Source organism: Tachypleus tridentatus, chromosome 12, assembly GCF_004210375.1.
Source record: "Tachypleus tridentatus isolate NWPU-2018 chromosome 12, ASM421037v1, whole genome shotgun sequence".
Classification (NCBI taxonomy): domain Eukaryota; kingdom Metazoa; phylum Arthropoda; class Merostomata; order Xiphosura; family Limulidae; genus Tachypleus; species Tachypleus tridentatus.
In genome coordinates this window covers 77,970,081-77,987,948 of record NC_134836.1, presented here as the reverse complement: position 1 = coordinate 77,987,948, position 17,868 = coordinate 77,970,081, and the positions used below count along the sequence as shown (strand labels likewise).

Genomic DNA, 17,868 nt, shown 5'->3' with positions numbered 1-17,868 from the left:
TACAGATCGTTAAGTTATCCAGTTGTAACATTTAAGCATCGCCCCCTGTTGTACAGCGGTATGTCTCCGGATTTACAACGCTAAAATCAGGGATTCGATTCCCATTGGTGGGCTCGGCAGATCGCCTGATGTGGCTTTACTATAAGAAAACACACACACACACACACACACACACATTTAAGCACCAAAGACATTGGAGAGGAGAGAAGAGAAACAGAAAACATCGTTAGAAAACGAAACAGTTTCCAGTTTTCACGCAACATAAGGCTTAAGTTATAGACGGACACAAGAGTATAATGAGGACCAGAGGGAAAGACAACCACGTGCATGGCTCTTGTGTCCTACTTTACACTCAGAATTCCAATCATTCCGTATCACTTTTCAACAGGTTTAGGGAAGAGGTTAATAACCTCGTCATAAGTCATGCAAATTAATTACAATGTTAACGAATAACCTCTAACAATAAATTCACGTATCATCTTTCTATAAAATTCTATCATATAATTCCAGTATTAACTTAATAAATAGAGAGCAACTTATTCATCCATACATTACATCGAAGCAGGCTTGCCGGATGCGACGTTTTATGAACCAGTAACCAACCTAAGTCAGCAAGGATCTAAGTTTATATTCATAAATACATGAGTGTGGAAAGATCGAAAATATTATATTAATCTAATTTAAAATTATTTGAAGACTTGAAAAATTAGTAAACGCTAGGCGAGATCGAAACCTTTGACTACTTGCTGAACAGTTGGTTGTTATCTTAACCAATTACTCCACTAGGTCTTGACTGATGCTGTTGGTTAAAGTGTCTGCCCAGCAAGTAGAGTAGTATTGTTGTTGTTTTTTTATATAAAAAACAAAAGAGCACAGACAATTCAAACAAAATTAAAATTATTAAAAGAGCTGGACATTTTATGCAGTTATAAACACAGGAAGTAACATACTAAATATACATGTTAAGGACATCTAGGTTTAATAAAAGAAAATAGCATTACGATTTATCTATCTATAACATACTTATATACACTCGCGCGCACACACGTGTGTGTACACACAGACACGCATATATAAATATACATATATAACAATAGTGAGAATTATGATGTGTTTGCTCTTAAGACCAAAGCTGTACAATGGACTATTTGTGCTATGCACACCATAGGTGTCTAAATCCAGTTGTTAGGGTTGTAAGCCTTCAGAATTACAACTAAGTTATTGGGGTGAAAATTATGGATAACATCAAGTTTATTTTATGATGCCTTTATTTTCTATTCAGCCACCAGAAACAAACAATTTTTCAAAAACAATTTTTGTGAAGAAAATTCTGCAACATATAAAATTAATCAAAACAAGCTAATAAACAGTAAGGATGTCACATTTTTTTAGAAACAGGATTAAACACAACTAGGATGAAATGACAACAGTACTTAAAAGTCAGAGGCATAAGCCTACTACAGTGACTGAACAACTTAAAACAATTCATTCCTCTTATTTTACAACATTGGTATTCAACTACCCAGAATAGGTGAACCCAAAAGGATGCATGAAACTACTAGAAAACATAAGAAAATTCCCATAATGCATCAAATGAACAGTATATATTTGTCCATGTGCTTTATTTTTTATAAACGTTTTTTACAAGAATGTCTACCATCATTAGTAATAATAAGGGAATCATGGCCTATTCATCTTGAGGACTGAAGGATTTGAGTGAATATTTCAAAAAGCAGTTTTAATATATGTATACATCACATATAATACTATGAAAATGAACTTTTCCAATATGCAGCATCTTTAAAGGTTGAAGGTCAAAGTTGTGGTTTCTTTAGGTTCATTTGCATACATCTTATTCCAGAGCCAATAGGTAATGTGTATGCTTTAGTAACAGCCACTTGCTCCTCAGTTTTAGAGTACACAAAGCTACTTAATATAACTAGAGTTATTGATGTTTATTATGCTGAAATTATGTATTTTATTCAAGTACAATTGTGATTTTTGCAATTTAATATTGGATTTCTTGTTGTTTAAAGAAGTTCCAAAGTTTCTTCACAAACAAGCTGTTAAAACGTGACAGAGATACATATGCAAATTTAATAGATATATGTCATACATAAGTGGAATTCATAGCCTTACAACATGTAATTACGTTATTTGTATTAAATTAAACAGGTTATTCAGGATGTAATGCCTGAGCAACTACTGGATGTGTCTTTTAATTAAATACCTTTGAAAAAGAAAACAAGATGTCTAGATATATTGATATATATAATCTAATACGTTTACATGTTACTAGACTAGGAATTTTGATAAGACTTTAAACAAGTTTTCATACAGTGCCCAATAGATGGCAGCATGTACACAAATCATAAGTAACCTTTTATAAAACAAGTAGTTAGTGACCTAAAAACAACACTAGTTTGGTAGTTTACCTTTTGTTTTCATTTTAAATGAATAATATAATTTGTTAACATAACTTAGAAAACAGAAAATCCTGAGAATGTTAAACAGGTATCACTATGCTCTTAGAACATAAAACACAATATAAAACAATGAAAACATATATTCATAGCCTGGGTTACCTACAGTGCAACAAGTTTGATAGTGTGCCAAGTGAACTTTGGCCAGGACCAAAGAATAAGATAAGACTGATATTTCATTTGTTTGTAGCTACTCTTACTGTAGAGATTGGGTGATCCTGGAAAGGCTTTAAAAATGAATGTAACCCACCTACCAAAGTTTCAGTTTGTATAAGCTCTTGTGAATACCAACAATGATACTTATGTATAAAGCTATTCTTACAATCCAATGGAAGACACAAGAAAATGTTGTGAAATACATTTTGGAGGATTGGCTTAACAAACAAGTGATATTTTTTGAAAATATAATTGACTAATGTCAAACAAAACTTGTTAAATAAACTATAGCTCTTAATCAAAAACCAGTAATAAAAAAGACAAAAAAATGTAGAGTACAATATGAACACAAAGTATCTCTACAGTACTTCAAAAGTTCTTTTTTCATAAGACTCACAAAAATTACAATATTATTTTAAATAAGGCTTAAATCTTTTTACCTTGAATAATATAAAATAATTTATTTTTGTTCTGTAATTTTTAAGCCTTGTAAATAACTTTTATAACATTTTCTGGTAATTGTTTGTTCCCTTATAATGCTCTTTCATCTTGTTGGCTTTATTCTGCAGTTTATCAGTCTACCTACAAACATATATGTCTACCTGTTGCTAATCTATTTACTTAATTATTTTTTAAGGAAATAATTACTACTATGTCTGCTATCAAACTGTTATTCTGACATTAGATAATTTGGACATGCTAGTAAAAAATTTTTCCCTTGTGTAACATACACATTATTTATAAATTAATAATTAAATATAAGCTTAGTTTTGTGTAGTAACACGTACTTCTTCACTCCAATAAACGTTTAAAATAAATATTTACTGTTATAAATAATTTGGTAATGATTTATTTGGATCGATTAATGTTGTTTTTAAAAAGCACAAGAGAACCATTTTTTGAAATTTCATTTAGATGATTTGTTACGATATACCAAGATATTATTGAAGAGTTATATGTGTAAAATGAACACTAGGAGTTGGTTTTATAGAAACAATATGAAGTTTAGATACAGATTTCATTTCTGAAATACAATTTACTAGTTTTGATAATAGATTACCAGCAACATTACATTATTAGTGTTTAATGATGTGGTTTTAGGATCTTTTCCAATGAACTTTCACACAAAGTTCTAAAAATGTATTACAAAAGAAAAAGTTGGGTGAATTCAAGAGAATCTTGAGACCTGTTTAAACCATGAGGATTTATTCCTGACTACAGGAATTTTTAGAAGTAATTATTCATAACTACAGGATTTTAATATACATACACACTGACTAAATATTCCCTGACAGGTAATCTTCACATGTATTTTTATGAAGACATGCTGTAAACTTCTAATACACACACACACACACACACACATGCAATGTTTCCTGTTAAGCAATGATTTAACATATTTTATACAAAAGCATGTAACATAAAGAAATAGTTTTCTTCTTTTTACAGGTGAAATGTATGATCATACATAAAACAGACAGAACATCCATGAGTTAATGGTGGAAATTCTACTAGTCTTTTAATAGCAAATGAAATTAAAACTTTGTCAGACCCTGTTTATTAAAATGTTTTCTTTATATGTTCAAATCAATAAAAAACAACAGCTAAACAGTAAGACAAGTGTATTTGTAAGATATTCATTCTGTTTTCATTTACAACAATAAAACATCCATTTCAGAAGCAGAATAAAATTATACAATAAGATAATACTTACCATTTTTACTAACATCAAATTCTACTAAACTTTCCAAATTAGCAATATCTGGAGGTAAACGACTAATTTCGTTGTCACTTAAAGACAGCTTTCTTAACCGGACTAATCGAAACAGTCCCTAGAAAAAGATGAAACTTTGCTTGAAGTAAGTTCTAACATTTGGGCACTTAAGAAGTTAGCAAATGAGCTTATTAATGTTATAATATCAAAGTTAAATGCAGATACATTATGCCATATATTTACACTTAGTATGAAATGCTTATTTAACCTAACTTCTAAAGTCAGAAGCTGATATTTACAAACATTATTATTTTACAGTTACTGAATTTTAAAAAAATTCATAGATGAAATTTGCCTGGAAAAAAAATCTTCACATACAATAAAAACAACAACTTTAAAAGTAAATGGTAAATTAAGTTTTACTTTTTTGTTGTCAACAATCAACAACTTATTATCAAGTAGTAACAAGCACATGCAAGTATACAACAAGTCAAAGGGTGCAGATAACAACCTTCAAACATCACCTGTTCTCTACCACTGTTACTACTATATATGACTAATGTACTTAATAGAGTCACTGTAAACATTTTTCAATACTGAAAAAATACATGAACAATTAATTTAAGCATGTTAAACAAAATATTTTTCTTTTAAATAACAAATATGACTCTGAAGCCAAAAAGACAAACTGGAAAGCTTTCCTCCCCCTTGTTTTATTTATTTTTGAACTTATTACAAAGCTTTTAATTCACAATTTCACTTCATATTGGAAGCAATGTGATATCAGAGTGTATAATTTTATCAACTCATAATAATTTGTGGTTAGTAAGTAAATGGGTCTTTACATTGTTCTAAAATATTTTTTTCAGAACACTATTTGAAATGTTTGTATTTATGAACCATAATTTTGATTTATGTTTGGTCTACTGATCTTCAAAATGACAGAATCTTAGTTTACAGAGTTGTGTAGATTCCATTACAGGTGAACTCTGGATGAAGCAGTTCCTTGTTATCCATGTATGCTTTAATCAGCTGCTCTCTAAAGGCTACAAGGTATCCTATAAACCACACAGTGTGACTTGAACATATTATCATATAGTTTTAGAGATTGTAAATCATAAGTAAGCTAACTATACATAGCAGAACAATAATGTAACTTGAAAATCACTGAAGCTTATTTTGTAGAAGTCTCAATGTGACAAATTAATATAAAAAAAGCCAAAACCTACCACATATAACAATCACCAAACCTTAAACCATTCCTTTTGTACCCTTGCTGTTATTAATATATGTATATTCATTATTCTCACTAGCATTTCAAGATGTTTGGTCAGATTAGGGGACACAAGTTTATTTAAACCTATATATTTAGCTAACAATACAAAATAATCTTTTTAAGGGTAAACTAATAAAAAATATTCAAAATAAATTTGAATACTTCTATGAGTAATGTTAATAAATCTAACTATAAATGAAAAACGAAACAGATAATTATTACTTACAAAACATACAAGTTGTTTCTTTACAAGATCTGCACTGCTTACCCATGTACATAAAGTCAATATATTTACAAGCATCCATACATTTCTAACAACAATGAAAACTATTTAAGAATTACAATATAAGCACACTAGCCACAAGTCCAGGGAATTACAACAATGTTATTAAATGTTCTTTGCAGTTTAAACCAGCTGAAGACAAGACTTTTATACAGAGGTCATTTTCTACTCTGCTCACTTTATGTTTATACAGAATTCTGGTTTTAAAGGACAGATTTAAGATCTTGCTTAGCATAAACACAATTGGAAATGCGTAAAATGTTTAACGGTCATAAAAAACAGCATATTTACCCAAGAGCTTACTGTCAACACTTGAATATTACAATAGATTAAGTTTTTCTATATTTGGAAGTTTATAACATAAACACCACTAAGTTTGCTTGCAGGAGACAAGATATTTATTCTTATACCAAGAGGCTTTTTACATTTTCTTATTTTATAATGTTGTGTAGTGTTCAAAACTTTTGAATTGATGACAGAAAAAAAATTAGAAATTAGCCAAACTTTTCACTATTGTTCCATAACAGTTATTAAAATTCTGTATTTCTTTTACACTAACAGTAAGTTACCATTTAAATGAATTCCAAGGTGAAGGTTTTTGATATATACTTTTAAAACATGAAAATATAGAGTTGAACAATCTCTCAATGATTAAATTGGTAAAAGTGTTAACACCCATACCAGACGTTCTGAGATACAGTTGGACAATTTGTGAAAAACTTGTTTGTTGCTTGAAACTGATAATAATGTACAGAAATATATTTCCTCTATGAACTGAATAAACATAGTATTATAAAGCCTTTTACTATGCTGTCAGTTAAGACTAAATAAACAAAGTAGTAAGGCACTGTGAAGAGTATGAGAAACAAACAAACAAGAAGATACATGAAGATATAATAAATAAATGCCTTTCTGCATATGGTACTTTTTAAAAGTAATTCAGGATATTGCATTCATATTTCAAATTCATTTCTGACTAGCTAGTACTACACCGTATATATATGTATATTGAATAATGCCCACTTGGTGGACATTTTAAAGTGGACAAAGTATCGAACAGGAATATTATTACCTTTTCAATAAACTCTAGAGGTCATCTTGAAATATACTATTGTAAAGAAGAGTCGTAAGTTATTTCGTAAAATGTTACCTTTCATCCACAAATGCAATATCTAATAAAACATAACATTGCAAAATAAGTATGAAACATTTTTACATCTGTTAAATTTATATTTTTGTTAATACAAATGCCCAATTTCTCTGGTTTATTCATTCAGAATGTATTTAGAAATTGTTTAAATACAGTAAGAACAAATGACTGTTTAAAACCATACATTGTTTTTTGGTTTTACAACTCTGTATTTATATTACATGTAAAAGTGTATTACCTAAACAAATATTTAGTTTTTACACAAGGTAACAAACTATTAAAATTAGCAATACCTAAATCAGTCTAAAATACTTATTAGATTCACAAGATTTGTCTTGTAATTTCAAAAAAATTGCCATGTTTTAAGTTATTGTTTGGAATTCCCAAGAGCTTGATTATTTGATAGCTAGAAAAAAAATTAAATTTAAAAATTCTTAATTTTGATTCTTATAAATGTTGTTAAACAATATTCACACAGAAATGCTTGATAAAGTTTCTTCTGTATAAATTCGAGATGCCATGTTTAGTGACTTTTAATGACAATGTCAATAAGCTAGACTTAAAACACCTGTTTCATTACTGATATTTGATTGACAGGATCTCCATGTTTAGAGAATTAGGCCAATTGCCTCTAGATTTTCTTATTTAAGTTTCAAAATTATACAGTATACAGATAGGTACATAGAAATCTAAATATAAAGAGAAAAGCTTCAAGCTATAAAAGACTGTTTTGCAAACAAATTTCACAGTAGGAAGTTAAGAATAGGAAAGAATTTTCACTTCATACTGAAATGATATAAAAAGATAATTAGTATTTTAAAATGACTCAAAGTTGTCCTATACTTTTTACAATTATATATGATTTGGGAACATTCCTGGGTCTCATTATTAAGAATGCAAAGTTCTTTTGGGTCCTTGGTCTTTTAAATATTATATCATTTGTAAAGTTAGTGAAATAACCCATATGACATAGATGGTGAAAATATACAAGTGGATTTTGTATTGCTTAACATTGGATTACTTTGCACATTTTTTAGTTACTTTGACTAAAGACGAAGGCCTTCTGATGAGTACTTTGTCTTCACCTTCCACTCGTGCTATCCCTGAATGTGACAAACGCATATACAAGTTATAGGGCTCAAAGAAAAAAACATTACATGTAGAGAAACATTCAGAGTGTTGAGAAAAAATTTAAATTTTACACGTATCACTTAACATACACAAATGTACTTAAATAAATATGCAAGCAAAGCTCCTTGTAAATTTAAACATTCAACATTAGCATAACCTGCAAATATTTATTTTGGCACAGTGCCTAATATCAACATACAGTATACTGGTTATCGTGTATTCCAGTAGTATGGTGACACTAGCTCAAATATGCAGATTTAGTTTTAGTAAACAATTTCAAGACTGTAATGAAAACTCAAAGTAAACACCACCAAAATAATGTTGGGATGAAATATTACTAGTTTTATATTATATCTATTAATATTACCATATTTTCAGTACCATACGCCCCGTGACTTTTCTTTGATATTATTAATAATACGGGTAATACTTATAAAAAATATTATCGATAAAAAACAATCTGAAGACAATTTAATGAAATGCTTTTGGTTGTACATTTTACGTAATTTTCATTGTTTTTAAACTAAATTATGCAAAATAAGCTATATTTCATATAATAAGTATAACATTAATAATTACACTTACAAATTACGTTCTAAATTGTAAAATATAGTTGTAATCATATCTCATATCCACGAAGGTTAGTTTAAGTTTGATTTAAAACAGTTTATGGAGACAATATATATGTAAAGTTAAATTATTTTCTTACCCTTGGCAAAACTCTTAAACGATTGCCATCCAGACAGAGCTCTTCCAAGGTACGAGCATAACGCAATATATCATCAGGTATACTCACTAAATTACAATGTATTTTATCAATACGTTCCACTTGTCGGTTACAGCCACCCAAAATTGGAATAAATCGAAACATAATTTTGCTGCGATATACAAAACGTTTTAACAAATGTAGTTTCAAAAATAATACAGGCAGTATTTTAAATTGTCACCAATCTATAATGTCGTCATATGATTTTGACATTACTTACAATTACATCTCAACTATTTCACGACCACAGTAAACTACCTTCTGTACCCAACTTGTTGGTAGCGGTTATATGACGCTTCGTATTTTCACTGACACATTTTTTTTTAAACAATAGTGCCATCTCGTAGAAACATTGTGAATTAAATGTTTAATATTTTTTCCCAAAGATTCAAAAAGGATTGGTTAAGGTGCAAATATTAAGACAGTGTCACTTTGGAAACGGTGAAGAATTTAATATGTTTTGAATTCCTAAAACTCATTTATAGCAGGTTTCTTTATCAATATAAAATGTCCTGATTATTGTATAATATAGAAATTTTCTATGATGTCATACCAGTTTGTAATATTTTTTACCGAATGATCTGCTACAATTCTATAATAATAATTTACAATTAATAATGAATAACATTAGTTATGAGCAATAAGAAAATTAAACATTGTTTCTATGACCATTCTGTCTTTTGTTATTAATTAGGTGCATACTCTTCTTGTGTTGTTTTGAGTACTTATACTTTTAAAACTGCAGATGAGAACGTAGTTGCATATTGTTTTTTTTTTCACAAGACTGGATATTTCAGTAGATCCAATCTACGGTTACGCAACTATAATAAATTGTTAAAACTAGGAATTATCTCAAATAACACCAGGTAAATAACCAGATATGCAATATTGTCTAATATTCTATTTATATTTTTTGATATAAATACAAGATAATTATGCAGTTATTGATCGTAAATGTTAAGCTGACTTATAGCTTAAACAAAAAGGGAAAATGATAGTGCTTATACAGAGAACATAATCAGTGGAATAGTATAAAAGTACATAAATAAATGCATGTTAAAAAACTACTAATAAAATATAGACAACTAAATTAAATACCAAATAATAATCCATAAATAAATTACTCCAATAAAATATTAATTTTCAACTCTAAGGCAGAACATATTGTTATAACCTTCTCTTTTAGTGGATAAGTTCGTTTAGAGTATTTGGTTACAACAAAGAATACAAAATCCATTCCTTTAAATGATAACCAAAAGGTTTTATTTCTTTGATTGTAGACCAGTGGTTTTCAAATTTACTGTTGGGGCAATTTGGTTTGGGTGTCACGAAAGTTTCATTAAACGAAGAATAATTAATTAGATAACAAAAATTAGAAAAATGTTTCTTGTAACATCAGGAGTCTCGCGCAAATCAAGGTAAGTAGGTTAGGATGTCGTCAGTGAAAATTGCTTGTAACCACTGCTATAGGCCCTCAGTGGCCCACTATCAAGTCCTGATAACGCTAAAAATTGTTTTTATATTCACAGTAAATATAGTTCAGATAGTTCACTGGGTAGCTTTGCTCTGAACAACAAACAAACAAAATTCTTTGATTAAACAAATTAGATTAACTAATGATCTCTAATAGGCCTAATTTCACAGTAGCTGCTAATACAACGTCTCTTATTTGGTAGCTTCTTTTGTATGTACGAGCTTTCTCATAGATCCATCAAAACACAAATTCAACATTACTCTCACTAACATACAAACTTTGAAAGCCTGTAACTAATCATCCAGTGTAACAGACGTACAAAATAAATAAAATAAACTGCTACAGTTATTATTATTATTCGTAATGTCCTAGGGTGGGACAGCGCTAAAAACAGAGGTTCTATTCCTCTCTGTAGACAGAGCAGTTAGCCCGTTTTGCTTTGTTAAAGCAAAACCAAGAAACTCTAATATGTGGTTAGCCTAGAAATGTGAAGAATCAACTACGATCAATGAAACGTAAAACCACATGAGCAAGTAGAAATAAGGTGAGGACGTACATGAAAACAGGTCTAAAGGTAGTATATATCAAGTGAAACGCTCGTAAACTACACTAACTGATTAATAGTTTCATTGATAGTGTAATTAAAAAAGACATGAATAAATGTTTTTAACAGAATATTGCTGTAGCCTGTTGTTGTATTTCCTTATTTATTTTTTAAATGCAGATGTCGTTTAACGTTTCGAATGTTATATCAAAATGCAGAGAATTATTTGAAAGTGTGAGTTATCCTTCGACTCTAGAGATTGGTTTGTTTTGAATTTCGCGCAAAGATATTCGAGGGATATATGCACTAGCCGTCCCTAATTTTGCAGTGTAAGACTAGAGGAAAGTCAGCTAGTCATCGCCACCCACCGTCAACTCTTGGGCTTCTCTTTTACCAACGAATATTGGGACTGACCGTCACATTATAGCGCCCCCGCGGCTGAAAGGGCAGTATGTTTAGTGCGACGGGGATTCGACCCCGCGACCTTTGGATTACAAGTCGAGCGCCTTAATCACCTGGCCATGCCGGGCCTGAGTCTAAAGATACGTCTTATTCGAGAGAGCGAAGTGAGTAAGGGGAAATGAGCAGATAAACAGAACTGTTTAAACACTGTGAACTTAGGCATACCAAGCAAACATTAGCTCAGCTACCTTGTACAAGTTGTAGAATATGTTGTAGTAGAAAACATTATTTTGTTGTTTTTAAATGGAATGGATTTTTTTTTCTCAAAAGAACCCGTCTACAATAGAAGTTTTGAGAAGAGACATTATTTTCATAAAATAAAATATAATGCAGAATTCAGTCTCTTGTTTCAAACGAAATCAAAATTTGCTGAAACTTATAAACAGTGGAAAAGAAAAGGCAGCTCATTAAAAGAAGATTAAGCTTGTATATGTTTTTCTTATAACAAAGCCACGTTGGGCTATCTGCTGAGTCCACCGAGGGAATCGAACTCCAGATTTTAGCCTTGCAAATTTGTAGACTTACCGCTGTACCGGAGGGCGGAATATAAGGAAGAAATAGACAGGAATTACAGAAACGATACACGAGACTGCAGAATAATGATGAACATATATTAATTTTGTTGAATGTTGTTTAAAAAAACATAAAATCTAACAATCCTAATTGAAAGTATTATAACTAGTGTTGTAGCATTTATATTGTTGAGTGTTTAGACCAATCTAACAATCCTAATTGAAAGTATTATAACTAGTGTTGTAGCATTTATATTGTTGAGTGTTTAGACCAATCTAACAATCCTAATTGAAAGTATTATAACTAGTGTTGTAGCATTTATATTGTTGAGGGTTTAGACCTATCTAACAATCCAAATTAAAAGTATTATAACTAGTGTTGTAACAAATATATTGTTGAGATTTTAGACCAATCTGATAATCCTAAGTGAAATTACTATAACTAGTGTTGTAGCATTTATATTGTTGCGTTTACTTTTGAAATAATCAATAAATAATAAAATCCAAACTACTTAATGATAGCAAAAGCATTTTATTTTTACATCTTATATGACTTAGTTTATCTAATGTTTGCTGATAGACTTAATTTTACAACAGATGCTAAGACAACAGTTTCGCTAATCTGCAAACTTCTCCCGTACTCATGGAAAGTTATCGCATCTTTATTTTTTTTGTCAAAACACAAACTCAGCATTCACAAAACTTAAGTAAAAGACAAATGGGCTAACAATGTCGTTAACTCTCGAATTAATCATATTCTACTCTAATGTAACTGTCGCTTTTATGTCGCTCAAATAAAGTCCTATACTTTCAAAAAAATTCCTGATACTGAGCAACGCGCTCAGCACTCGACGTGAAAACTGCTTCAGGCAAAACGATGATAACGTCTAAATTAGAAAAATACATAACTTACAAAGTATTACAACGAGGGAAATATGGAGAGTTTGTTTGTCCAATTGTATACAAAATTCAGTTACGTCTTTGACTTTCCAACATTAGTTCAGACAAAATAGGGCCCGGCATGGCTAGTGTGTGTTTGTGTGTTTTCTTATAGCAAAGCCACATCGGGCTATCTGCTGAGCCCACCGAGGGGAATCGAACCCCTGATTTTAGCGTTGTAAATCCGAAGACTTACCGCTGTACTAGCGAAGGGCAGTATGACTAGTCGGTTAGGGCGCGGGTTCAATTACTTATCACACCAAACATGCTCGCCCTCTAAGATGCGGGGGCGTTAAAAATATGACGGTACACGCTATTCGTTGGTAAAATAGTAGCCCAATAGCTGGCAGTGGATGACGATGACTAGCTGCTTTCCCTTTAATTTTACACAACTAAATGAGGGACGAATAGCGCAGATAGCCCTCGTGTAGCTGAGTGCGATTTTGAAAACAAAGAAACATGCAAGTGTCAGATCTCAGAGATGCCAACTATTTCTAATGACTGAGCGTAATGATTGTAGACAGAGCCCTTTATCATTTGCGGCTACTAGGTCTGACCAATGTCTCTAAGCTGTTTATTATTATTATAACTATTATTATTTATCACTGCTATAGATTGCTCATTTATGAATGTGTTTTGTGTATTTAAAAATAAATTAAAAAAAATCTTTTGAAATTATGTCTTTTATTTAGTTCAGAGTAACAAACACACTGGTAAAACAACACTGAACATGTACAAACAGTAAGCAGAAAAAGCCTTTGTGTAAGGACTAGTTTATATCATGTTTATGATACTTATTATAATAGTTTTGCAGCTGTTGCAGCCTTTGCTTCTATGAGAATGTCTCTGGATGGTTGGGTTTGTTTGTTTGTTTTGGAGTTTCGCACAAAGCTACTCGAGGGCTATCTGTGCTAGCCGTCCCTAATTTAGCAGTGCAAGACTAGAGGGAAGGCAGCTAGTCATCACCACCCACCGCCAACTCTTGGGCTACTCTTTTACCAACGAATAGTGGGATTGACCGTCACATTATACGCCCCCACGGCTGGAAGGGCGAGCATGTTTAGCGCAACTCGGGCGCGAACCCGCGACCCTTGGATTACGAATCGCACGCCTTACGCGCTTGGCCATGCCGGGCCTAGGATGGTTGAGAGTTACAACAACATTAATCAGTGATGTCAAGAAAACCCACTTTTAGAAAAATATATATGCAAAAACGGCTCGTTTGGGTTGAGAAAATATTTTACGTAGAAGAGCGAACAACGTTTTGACCTTCTTTGGTCATCGTCAGGTTCACAAAAAAAGAAAGAGGTAACTGACCGGAAGCTGACCACATGTTTGGAAGGGGTTGTGTAACTGAGTGTCGGAATGTAGAGGGTGGTGTTAGATGTTTAAATATATAATTTTATTTTATTATATTTAATATAGGTATAAAGGCACTCCTTTGTATTGGTTTATTTTGGGTTTAAGTTGTTGTATAAGTAAGGCTTCTTTAATTTTGCGTTTGTTTATGTTTGTTTGTTTATTTAGTATTTGAGTGTTTTCTATGGTTATGTTGTGTTTATTTGACTTGCAGTGTTCGAAAACGTGTGAAAGTGACTTTTATGTTCTTTGAATCTGGTTTCCATTTTTCTACTTGTTTCTCCAATACAGAAGACGTGGCAGTTATCACATTGTATTTTATAAATAATGTTGGTGTGGTGTTTGTCAGTGTAGTTTTTACATAGTATAGACCTCAGTTTTGTGCCTGGTTTTTGAATAAATTTGGTATTAACTGGAATGTCATATTTTGTTACTAGTTTTTGCCAAATGTTGATTATTTGTCTGCTGATGTCGGGAATATATGGTATGCAGCAGTATATGGTTTCGTGATTTTTTGATTCGTGAGATATATTTACTTTTGTTGGTTGATTTTGCTTTCTGTCTAGGTGTGTACGTATAATGTTTTCTACGGTTTGTGAAGAAAACTTATTTATGTTGATGAAGTATTGTTTTATTTTGTCAAATTCATCGTTAATTTTATCTGGTGAGCATAGTTTTATGGCTGTGTTTATTTGGTTTCTTAGTATGTTGAGTTTTTGTTTTGTTTCATGTGCTGAGTCCCAAGGAATGTATGGTTCAGTATGGGTGATTTTTCGGTGGATTTTTGTTTTGAATTTTGTGTTGATTCTTGTAATTTTGAGGTTAAGAAATGATATTTGATTGCTTTTGTTCTGTTCACATGTGAAGTCAATGTTGGGATGTATAGAGTTAATGTGATTGAAAAAATTAAGTGTGTGTTCTGTAGATCTGAATCCCGCAACCGTGTCATCTACATATCTGTACCAGTATAGTGGTAGATGTAATGCTATGTTAATTGCTTGTGTTTCAACTTGTGCTATTAAAATATTGGCTAGAAGACAAACTTCATGCTCAACAACCACAACTATATACAAACAAATGGCCTAAGCATGGGCAACCCAGTATCACCAGTTCTAGCCAATATTTTTATGAAGTAAATATTGTAAATATTTACAATATGAAGTAAATGCTAGGCTGTCGTCTTGAGATGTGCCCCATCACACATTTACCTAAACCAGACATAACTGAGGTATTGTCTGAAGAAAAACTAACACAGTTTTCCCATGGAATTTTCCTCTTTGTCAGTTCGTGGTCCAAAAGCTTGAAAATATTATCTCCCGTTGAAGCTTTGTTCCATTCCACCATTGTCAAAAGATAACAAACAATTTTTCCAAGCAAAGGGTCAAGATATCGAACAACCACTGGATACAATTTTGAGTCATTCATGTCTGTGGATTCACCTGTGGCTAAACTGTAAACACTGTTAGTAAATATGCTTGAAATAATTTTATCATCTTCACAACCCAACATTTGTACAATGGCTGTAGTTTTGGTTCTAGCACAGCCATATATTTTCGCTATATCAGAGTCTGGGAACATTTTTTTGAATAGATGTCATGCATGATCGGCTACAGCTAGGGGTAAATTATGAGCAATGACGAATTGCGTGAATATCACTTCTGCATTTATGGTTTCATATTCTGAATCCTTACTCATAAATGTCGTTATCTGCATCGTTTTTGTCTTCGTTTCAGCCTTTTGTTGGTGAGATGCCGATTTTGTATGTCTGGAACAATCGTTTATCCCGCCATGCGCCACAGAAAAATCGATGTTACAAACTCTACAAAACGCATGACTGTCATTGACTTTTGGTGTAATGACCGGATATTTTGCACTATACCTTTCCTAAATTTTTGATTCACGGTTTTAGTCCTTTTAGATTTGCCAGAAACAAGAAAATCTGGTGAACAAGGCCGCTTTTTTTCATCTTGTGAACGTCGCATTGGTGTTTCTATGCCGCTTAGAAAACGAGAAATACCCATCTACGCGAGCGCTGATTGGCTGACAAGCACTGATGACGTAACTATGGATTCCCCCACGTCCCCAGTATGGAGAAGCATTGCACTCAAACTATTAGTAGACGTCGGAGATACAAATATTTTTTATTATTTCAAGCACAAACATGATTATTACAAGTAGCCATTTGGACTATGCCTTTTATTTATTATCAAAACTTATTTACTAGACATTTTCTTTTGACCCCTTTCAAGCCCTGGGGGAACAATTTATCACTTTATTGTATAGGCCTATATAATTTATAATAATTTGGGAGTTGCAACAAGTCGTAATATTTGTCTGTATGAGCGTACAGTTGTAGTGTATACACCAAAATCGTAATTATTACGCTCAAATCATAATGGTTAGTATCTCTGAGATCTGTATGATAAGTGAGACAGTTGTGGTTTGGAACAAAATATAAAAAAGTTCTATCTAACAACAAATTACATGAACACTAGAGTTAATTAGGTACTGATTGGAATATTAATCAACAAAAACCAAACACGAGAAGGCTGTATTTCAAGTAACTGGAAGCAGTTAGAAAAACTAGATTTCTGAAACTGATTTTGACTACGTAAAGTTTAATCACGTTATCTTTTCGATCAGCGTCTCAAAACACGTAACATACACTCGAGAACGAGAACAAGCGTTGCTATGGCAACCCCGACCAACCAAATTGCAAAAACAGCGCGCAACTCGGTAAAACTGAGGGTTTTCCCTTTTACACTATCAGTATAAAGATCGTCACATTTCATCCAATCGGCTTCCAGTTTCCAAATCCAATAGTCGATAAATCCTCCTTCTGTAAGGCGAGTTAATCTAGAAGAAATTATTTAAAAAAAGTTATTATATTTCAGCGTAGTTCATTTTAAATCAAACATAGCTGTAACACTTATTTATGAGGCATCTTATTTTAAGTTGGTTTCTGTATTGAACCATACTTGATTAACTAAATTAAACTTCTGATTGCTCTAGGCCTATTTACGCTCTTTGAACCGCGAGTGACTTGATAAAGTTCATTCGGTAGCTTGATTTTAAATAATAACAAAAAAATACAACAAAACTTTCAGCCCTCATTTAAAATTTTATATCATATTATGTTAGAGGCAGGAAAGAAAGACAAGCAAATAATTTTAATTTACCCAACCTTTCAAATTAGACTGAAGTTGTTTCGCCAAGTTTTTAAAGAAATGATAATTGTGAAAAAACAGAAAAAGACTAACACAGTGTTAATTCTTTTTAACAGCCGACGATGAGAATTCTTTTGAAGCGCCATTGCTAAAGGGTGTCTGTAGAAACGTTCACGACCGAGATAAAACTTTCCACTAGGTGTCGAGAAACAAACCTGGGAAATAGCGTAAGTAGAGGACACCAAGTCTCCGAGAATAACCGAAGACTGCTGAACCGTGCTTTGAAAATTTGTCAAAGTATATACCTCGCTGGGGTCTACAAGTCCAAAGTGATTCTTCAGCTGTGTCCAGACCTTCTTCTGATGATCCACAAGAGACGTCTGGGTTATTGAAGAAGACATTTTCGATTATTCATCTAACGCGATTATGGTCTTATTTTAATAATATTAATG

At 31.8% G+C, this 17,868-nt stretch overlaps 1 protein-coding gene across 4 annotated transcripts in view; it reads right to left on the bottom strand.

Annotated features, from left to right (window-relative positions):
- Positions 1-9,233, bottom strand: part of LOC143233697 (protein lap4-like) — a 110,328-nt gene extending 101,095 nt beyond the window's left edge. For all 4 annotated transcript variants that reach the window (XR_013018277.1, XM_076470205.1, XM_076470206.1 and 1 more), the window contains exons 1-2: positions 8,903-9,233; positions 4,354-4,471 (exon numbers count right to left, since the gene is read on the bottom strand). Coding sequence is in view for 3 of the 4 variants with exons in the window: in XM_076470205.1 (XP_076326320.1) it covers positions 4,354-4,471; positions 8,903-9,064 (280 nt within the window). In the remaining variant the exon portion in view is untranslated. The remainder of the gene's footprint in view (positions 1-4,353; positions 4,472-8,902) is intronic.
- Between the last annotated feature and the right edge of the window lie 8,635 nt (positions 9,234-17,868).